Source organism: Eurytemora carolleeae, unplaced genomic scaffold (assembly GCF_000591075.1).
Source record: "Eurytemora carolleeae unplaced genomic scaffold, Eaff_2.0 scaffold313, whole genome shotgun sequence".
Taxonomy (NCBI): Eukaryota; Metazoa; Arthropoda; class Copepoda; order Calanoida; family Temoridae; genus Eurytemora; species Eurytemora carolleeae.
This window is the reverse complement of record NW_019396416.1, coordinates 148,528-157,372: the sequence shown is the minus strand read 5'-3', so window position 1 is coordinate 157,372 and position 8,845 is coordinate 148,528. Positions and strand designations below refer to the sequence as shown.

The window sequence follows — 8,845 nt, the reverse complement described above, 5'->3', positions numbered from 1 at the left end:
GGCCCCCCTCATCTCAGCTTGTAAACATGACAAAAGTCATGTATTTACCAATTTCTGAAAATTTGTACTTAAACATTTTATTAATTTTCACATTATTTCGTAAAAAAAGTTATTTTTCAATTTTAGCGAAGAATTCAAATCACAGAAAATATTTTTAACATTATGATATTGTATCCTTAAACTTAAATTACATTTATTGGGACTGTAATTTTAATTTAAGTTGGCAATGCACGATCCACAACGGTACCATTGAAACCTTTATCTGATCAATAGCGTAGTGGAAATGATCACTTTTCTCAAACTCTTATTTTCTAGTCCCAAATCTTTGCAATCTCATAGTGAGAACACAATGAGTCTGAAATATATGGAAGAAGTAATCGACCTGGCCCGCCCTACCATATGATTAAACGCTTTGCAGACGGTACTCCATTTGAAAAAGAAATATGTTTTTTGCTGTCTGATGTACAAATACCGCGTACATGGATTCAGAATAGGTTATTTTATACATTAAATAGGGAGAAAAATAGGCTGAAGAATGCCAAACAAACACATTTTTGCCATGCAAAAATGTTGGAAGTACAAAAATATTTTTTTATAACTTTAAATAAAATCGGTTTTTATTTAATATTAGCAGAAGTGCCCGGCGTTGCCCGTATAATCTTTTTTAAAAAAATTTTGAAAAACAATTTTAAAATTTTTGTATTATCGGGTACTCGTGGGTTCCCTCAAAAAATTTCAGTCTATTCGATTCAGCCGTTTGGCCAGCTATAGCTGACATATAAATACATATGAGCGAAAAGCTTAATTAAATAGATGGCTAAGTAAAAACCACTTTTGAAAAATTAAAATACGACCTTTAAAAAAACTCCGTTTCCTTAATCAATATTTGAGCCAATTTGATTAAAAGATTCATGAGTTATTATCGACCATGTCAGAGAAACACACTGACAAACAGAATTTACTACTTTACATATTTAAGTAGCACTTGTAAATTGTGATTTTATCTGTCCACCTAACTAAGAATCTTAAAACCAAGCTAAGAAATTTCCCGTGGTTCTCCCGAGTTACTCAATCTAAATTTGAGGCAAATCGGTAAAGGGGCTCCTGAGTTATGATCGGACTTGGTAAAGTAATAGTGAATGATTAAAAGCCGAAATATAATTATATATTCGGTATAATCAAATCATGCAAAATTTAAGATATTTTTTCCTAGTTTTATTTCATTATTTCAAATCACGAATTCTGTTTGATTAAATAATCTGAATTAAATAATCTAAAGTTTAACACCAGTAGGTTGCAAAGATAAAGGGATTGGGAAAATTTGAGAAGACTAAACTTCTTTTCGGGAAATCTATACAAAAGCTCAAACAAACTGCAAGCTTGGTTTTTTTTACAATCAACTCTAAATTTCTTAGGCGACCTTTAACATAAAAGCATTTAATTTATTTTATTTTCCATTTAAATTCACCATATTGCATTTACATGTAGTTAGAAGATATGTTTAAGTTTCAGAATTTGATCAGAAAAAAAAATCTCCATTTGACTTTATTCTCGTTCTTTCATTTTCTTCACACTATTTACTGTTTTTGTTCACAGTCCTTTTTGGGACATGTACTCTTTAAACTTTTGGAGTTCTTCATCATCACCTGAAGAAAAATTTCATTAGTTCCCTTTTTTGGGCACATAAATAAACATTTTAAGATCAGTTCAAAAATCTTCCCTTATTTTAGAATTTGTTTTTTTAGACAAAAAAAATGTTCAATATGTTTGAAAAGAGAGGAAAATTGAAAAAAAAATAGATTTTATGAAAAAATATTGGTTAAATCATAAATGTAGGGGGGGGGGGGGGAGATTGTTTATTTGGAAAAATAAATTCCTATTTTTATTATTTTTTCCTTTGAGCTTATCTACAGCTTGTTTTTGTATTTGTAAAATAAATGTACCCTCAAATACTATTAAAACTTTCCTGCGGATATAAACAAACCATTTCTAATAAAACAACAGCAAAACCATTAACAGGTGTCAAAGAAAAAAACAATTTTTAATTTTTGATCAACATTAAAAAAATTGACTTAAGGTTTTGTCATTTTAAGTTATGTTGTTTGTTCCGAAACTAAAAGAATTCAGCTTGGTTTAAAAAAAAATTAATTGATTAAATGTGATTTAGTCATTTTCAACCTGCTCCCAACATATGCCTTGATTGTCTTCGTGGTAGATCCATTTCAGAATTATCCCTGAAATGCATTTAGAATTCAGAATTTAGAATTTAGAATTAAGAATCCAATACATATTTTAGAATTATCTTTGAAATACTGGTAATAAAATTATCCCTAGCTGGATTGAAGGGTTTAGAATTATCCCTAATACTAATCATGTTATGCATGTTTAATAATTACAGTGTATAGAATCATCCCTGAAAGTAAAACATAGGATTAAGGTTTAGAATTATCCCTAATACTAATCATGTTATGCATGTTTAATAATTACAGAGTATAGAATTATTTTTTAAATACAGGGTGCGGTATCATCCCTGAAATACAGGGTGCGGAATCATCTCTGAAATACAGGGTGCGGAATCATCCCTGAAATACAGGGTGCAGGGATTATCCTTCAAATACAGGGTGCGGAATCATCTCTGAAATACAGGGTGCGGAATCATCTCTGAAATACAGGGTGCGGAATCATCCCTGAAATACAGGGTGTAGAATTATTCCTGAAATAGAGGGTGCGGAATCATCCCTGAAATACAGGGTGCGGAATCATCCCTGAAATACAGGGTGCGGAATCATCCCTGAAATACAGGGTGCGGAATTATCCCTGAAATACAGGGTGCAGAATCATCCCTGAAATACAGGGTGCGGAATCATCCCTGACATACAGGGTGCGGAATCATCCCTGAAATACAGGGTGCGGAATCATCTCTGAAATACAGGGTGCGGAATCATCCCTGAAATAGAGGGTGTGGGATTATCCTTCAAATACAGGGTGCGGAATCATCCCTGAAATACAGGGTGCGAAATCATCCCTGAAATACAGGGTGTGGAATTATTCCTGAAAATCAGGGTGTATTACAAATACAAATACAAATTCGAACAAAAAATTATCTTTGAAATTTAGGGTAATGAAATATCCATAAAAATCTGAAAATTGGCAAAGCGCTTTTAAAGCCTAGTAATCTGAAATCAAAGTTTAAATTTTTGCATTGAACTAGAAATTGTCAGGCCTGTGTTAACAATTTCAGGAATTGTTTGTATTAGTTATTTGCAACTTATATTTTTACTGCAATGACAAAGCAATAAATAATACAAAATCAATAATATTAACAAAATGTTGTTTATTTATAATTGTTTTTGCATTATTTCATAGGTAATAATTACAAGAACTGGCTTTGTTTATAAGCCACTCAGGCCAGAAGGCACCTCTTAGTATATTTAAATTCTATATTTATACTTTGCCCGCCTGTCTGTCTGTCTTTCTTTTTGTTTGTTTGTTTGTATGCAATAAACGTCAAAACAGCTGAGCCTATTTATCTGGCCCAATGTTTTTTGTGGCAGCTTACATGACCCAGGGGAAAGATTATGAACTGTCAAAATTAAAATTTTCCCTTTGAAAGAATAATCACATTTTTGAAAATGCAATTTTCACAGGAAAATACTCAGATATTTTTTCTGTATATAACAATGAAAAATGGGAACCTGAAGAGCAACAATTTACAGCTAAAATTGTTAATATACATTAAAATATATAGATATATGTGTATATAGTATTTTCAACTCAGTTTAAATATACATTTTAGATGTTTAAATATATATTTTTTCCAAGACAAAATGTTTTATGGGTCTAACCCAATCATCAGTTGCAATAAAATGTATATATTTATATATGTATATGATTCGCTTGAGAACCCAGCCTTTCCCAAGTTACTCATATTTACTCCACCGTTCACCCGCTCTTGGTCTTAGATTACGATTTTAGCTATTTTCACTTTAACAGTCGACCTACTCAACTTAGAATTTCAAAACTAAAAACACTCCCGTGGTTCTCCCAAGTTCACCAATCAAAATTTGAGGCAAATCGCTCAAGGGGTTCTTCAGTAATGATCAGACATCAAACAAACAGAGATTACTACTTAATATATATATATAGCTAATCGCTAGAATGTCCCAAATTATGTCAACTACGGCAATCTCTTATTTACCTGCTCTGTGATCTGAGCAGATGTCTTCGATGATGGATCGGTTGTTCCTCAATATTTATCATGTTGATTGGTTCCTCCTCAACCTCTTCATCTCTAACATCTTCACCATCTTCCACACCTTCATCTAGAGATGGGCATTTTTATCAACGATGGCTAGTGTTGTTTTTACTGATCTAGCGATTTTGTTAAACAAACTTTAAAAAAAACGATTGTATTTTTTGGAACAAACTTTTGAAGAAAAAAAAACGATATTTTTATTTACTTAGCAAACGATTGTACTCAACTTTGTTCAGTAAAAAAAAAACAAGAAAATAATAGAAGGAAATGAATGATAATTTTGAGAACGAACGAAATGAATTTGTTGTTATACGATTAAAAAAACGAATTTGGTCGTTCAGGAACAATGAATGAACATAGAATAAAAGCTTAACGCGCCCATCTCTACCTTCATCACCAGCTTCTTCACCCATTACCTCTTGTTCGTAAATGGTGGTTGTCTGTAAGTAAAATTTGGAGGATTGGTTGAGAAATTGATTATTGCACTCAGCACACAATAGAATAAATAATTATGTTAAATTATAAATGGATAATAGTTTAAGGAGTGTATAGCCAAGTATGTACTTAAAGAAAGACAAAGAAAAATTATTCTTTCTTCTGTCACAATTAATTTTTTTCATGGATTACCATTAATTAATATTTTATACTGATACATAACATTTTTGCTTTGTGTTATTTCAAATAATTGTCATCTTCAAGGAAGTCACCGGCAATGTATGGTAGTTGAAATGAGATTTCAGTATTATTGGGAAATATTTTAGGATTCATAGGGACTGTGAGTCTAATTTTAGGATTCATAGGGACTGTGAGTCTAATTTTAGGATTCATAGGGACTGTGAGTCTAATTTTAAGTGACTCTCCATTACAAATGGCAATGCCCGATTCACAACAGTACCTTTGAAACCTTCTTCTGATCAATAATGTGGAAGATATGGTCATTTTCCTAGTTCTAAAAGTGTTTAATTGTGATACTTCTTGTATGTTTCCCCGTGTAGAAATGCGCGAGTCACTTTTTTCAGAGAGACCATTACTGAAAAAATAAACACTGATATCTTCTTCATAATTGATCAGACAAAGCTTTTTTAGAAGTTGTAGATCGGGCATTGTCATCTTTGCATGGAGGGCCAATTGAAATTACCGTTACATTAATATCTTCTCTAACCTTTGGCCTTGCTATTATTGCCGCTGTAACTGGTCTACTAAAGGGAGTTGGAGGTCTACTGGAACAGTTGGAAGATAAAGATTCTGTCTCCCCTGTCATGTTTCCTGCATAATAAAGTAGTAATCTCAGTTTGTTCGGTTGGATGGCCGATCATATAACTCGAGCCCATGGACCAATTCTGAAGTTCCCAGCTCAGCTTCAGGGCCATTGATTGGGGTTTTATAAATACCGCGTATTTAAGGAAAGATTTACTATGGTTGATGTCTGAAAAAAAGTTCTGATACGAGTTTACTTATTAATTAATATTTGTGTAATATCAATTAATATTTGTGTAATATTAATTAATCCCTTCATGTTCTAAACTTACCATTATTTTTATCAATTTCATCCAAGTTTCCCTCGTCATCCTGTAGAATTAGTACATTTCACAAGTTTTAAAGGATGAAAAAAGTTTCTAAAATATTTGTTTTAATTTAGACTTTTATGTTGGTTGATAAAGTTTGGATTGTTAGATAGTTATGAATTATTATGATTTTAAGAACCTTAACTTCCTCGTCAAAGTTTACTGAATCATCTTGCTTTGTGCACCCAGAACCCATAGAGATCATCAGAGATCATTCATGATTCTAGAATATAGAGATCAATCAAAATTTTAGAACATTGAGATCATCGGAGATTATTAGAAATCATTAGAGATCATTTGAGATAATTAGAGATCATCAGAGATTATTCATGATTCTAAAACATAGAGAATATTAGAGATTATCAGAGATCATTCAAGATCATTCAAGATCATTCAAGATTATTCAAGATTATTCAAGATTATTCAAGATCATACAAGATCATTCAAGATCATTCAAGATCATTCAAGATCATTCATGATCATTCATGATTCTAGAGCATAAAGGCCATTAGAGATCATTTATAACGGTCATTAGAGATCAATAAATATCATTTATAATTCTGAAACATAAAGGTCAATAGAGATCAATCAAGATCATTCACAATTCTATTACATAAAAGTTAATAGAGATCAATATAGAGATCATTCATAATCATAAAACATAAAAGTTAACAGAGATCAATTAAGATCATTCATAATCATAAAACATAAAGGTCAATAGAGATCAATTAAGATCATTCATAATCATAAAACATAAAGGTCAATAGAGATCAATTAAGATCATTCATAATCCTAAAACATTAAGGTCAATAGAGATCAATTAAGATCATCCATAATCATAAAACATAAAAGTCATTAGAGATCAATTAAGATCATTCACAATCATAAAACATAAAGGTCAACAGAGATCAATTAAGATCATTCATAATCATAAAACATAAAAGTCATTAGAGATCAATTAAGATCATTCATAATCATAAAATATAAAGGTCAATAGAGATCAATTAAGATCATTCATAATCATAAAACATAATGGTCAATAGAGATCAATTAAGATCATTCATAATCATAAAACATAAAAGTCATTAGAGATCAATTAAGATCATTCATAATCATAAAACATGAAGTTCATTAGAGAGCAATTAAGATCATTCATAATCATAAAACATAGAGGTCATTTGAGATCCATTAAGATCATCCATAATCATAAAACATAAAGGTCAATAGAGATCAATTAAGATTATTCATAATCATAAAACATGAAGTTCATTAGAGATCAATTAAGATCATTCATAATCATAAAACATAAAGGTCAATAGAGATCAATTAAGATCATTCATAATCGTAAAACATAAAGGTCAATAAAGATCAATTAAGATCATTCATAATCATAAAACATAAAAGTCAATAGAGATCAATTAAGATCATTCATAATCATAAAACATAAAGGTCAACAGAGATCAATTAAGATCATTCATAATTCTAGATTACGCACAATTAAGAATTCACTGATATTAGATATAATTAAAATTAACCAATTTCAGTGGGAATATTACAAAATCTGAATTTCTTCTTTATTTGCCAGGCTATACATATACTTATATAACTTAGGAGCATTGTAATATTAATAGTTCTGAAGTTGCCAGTTTTCACATTCATTACAGTGTCCTATTAAAGTCCAAGATATTTTTTCTCGAATATTTTTGTATTATTATTAAACAAATCAATTCAAATCATATATTTTTCTGCAGTAATAATTATAACAGATATTATCAAAGTTTATAACCTCTCCCTTTGCTGTCAAAGTAGGTAAAATAATATGGGTTTTTTGGCAGGGGGGGGGGGGGGTTCAATTTAAATGCACGTGAAAGAGTGCAAATTGATGGGATTTTCGAAAATTATATTTAGATTTAATTATAATACAGGGTTCTGGGTTACCCACAAACAATAAGACTGGAGAGACGACCTGAAAATATGACAATTCCTAAATCAAATGAAGTCTTTTGCCTTTAATAGTATCTTTTAAAGGCTTATTTAATGATTTGTCAAAGAAAGAAAAAAGTTGCCCGGAATCCTGAATATTAGGAAACCGACAGTATAAATTCGTACAGTCGTCTCGTGAAGTCTCATCCTTTGTGGGTAGTCCTGTACCCTAACAAGTAAACAATGTTTGAAGTTAAGTTAAAATATGGCCGAGAGGAACATTGTTGTTTTAGATTAGTTCAGATTTAATATTTACCAGTAGAAATTTTATTCTAAGAAACCAATTGGATATATTTGCAATACACCCCCCACCCCTACACTCAAACTAAGAACAGCTTTAAAGAAGTTTTTAAGAAATTAATGTAATAAATTTTACATTATAAAGGTACATTTATACAAACCATTTCTCTGATTTTGCGTTGTCTGTGCAATTACTATTTTTCTAATTAAAAAAGCATTTTGAAGAAAAAAATTAGCCTTTGAATATATGAGCGAAACGCTTTATTTTATAAATATATTAAAAACTGAAAATATTAGTATTAAAAAAAAGCATTTTTTTTTGTTTTTATATTAAATTTGTTTCGAAATGACCTAAAAATATGTAACATTAGATGATTCAAATGAGTTCTAATTTTATCAGAAATTACTTAAAGTTTATGTTTTTTTGAGTGAAAAGTTTTAGGATTATTTTTATTAAAAAACCTGTTTCTTTTCCATTCATCTTTCTAATATAATGAATAATCAGGGTTTCTGTGTTGTAATGGTGCACCACAAACATAACATTCCTTCTGAAGAAATAATAAAAATTTTATTATAGTTTTTACTCCATACTTGTCGAAAATGAACAAACAGATTTACAAACTTTTAATTCTCTTCAGAAAACAAAAAAATTTAAGAAATAAGAATGTTAGCCGTTTAAATACATACATATTATAAATTATACATAAACTATCGATTTAAAAAGTTTTCAGAATTCCTGAAAAGATAAATTATATGCAATTCCATATTTCTTACCATAGTTTTTTGTTTAATATCTTATAAA

The 8,845-nt window shown here is 30.1% G+C and overlaps 2 protein-coding genes across 5 annotated transcripts in view; one reads left to right on the top strand and one right to left on the bottom strand.

Moving 5' to 3' along the window:
• Window positions 1-8,845, top strand: part of LOC111702895 (ero1-like protein) — a 41,879-nt gene that overhangs the window by 13,221 nt on the left and 19,813 nt on the right. The gene's annotated exons all lie outside the window — the stretch shown is intronic.
• Window positions 1,422-8,591, bottom strand: LOC111702899 (uncharacterized). 3 transcript variants are annotated; one of them, XM_023474704.1, is made up of 9 exons: window positions 8,506-8,591; window positions 8,205-8,245; window positions 5,960-6,043; window positions 5,785-5,824; window positions 5,418-5,521; window positions 4,644-4,695; window positions 4,199-4,322; window positions 2,179-2,234; window positions 1,422-1,646 (listed from the first exon to the last, which is right to left on the bottom strand). In XM_023474704.1, the coding sequence occupies exons 3-9, from the start codon at window positions 6,023-6,025 to the stop codon at window positions 1,591-1,593; spliced, it is 498 nt and encodes a 165-aa protein (XP_023330472.1). In that variant the 5' UTR covers window positions 6,026-6,043; window positions 8,205-8,245; window positions 8,506-8,591; the 3' UTR covers window positions 1,422-1,590. The 3 variants fall into 3 exon arrangements, with proteins under 3 accessions (XP_023330472.1, XP_023330471.1, XP_023330473.1); XM_023474703.1 differs by lacking the exon at window positions 8,205-8,245; XM_023474705.1 differs by lacking the exon at window positions 8,205-8,245 and having other exon boundaries at window positions 4,199-4,316.

What these genes read in the sequence shown, in the direction of transcription:
- LOC111702899 (XM_023474704.1), bottom strand. Translation starts at nt 6,025, where the DNA reads ATGATCTCTATGGGTTCTGGGTGCACAAAGCAAGATGATTCAGTAAAC. An exon ending in CAATAATAGCAAGGCCAAAG is followed by an intron (nt 4,696 to 5,417) that starts GTTAGAGAAGAT and finishes TTTTACTTACAG; the next exon opens with ACAACCACCATTTACGAACA. An exon ending in TGAAGAAGCTGGTGATGAAG is followed by an intron (nt 4,323 to 4,643) that starts GTAGAGATGGGC and finishes GCCCATCTCTAG; the next exon opens with ATGAAGGTGTGGAAGATGGT.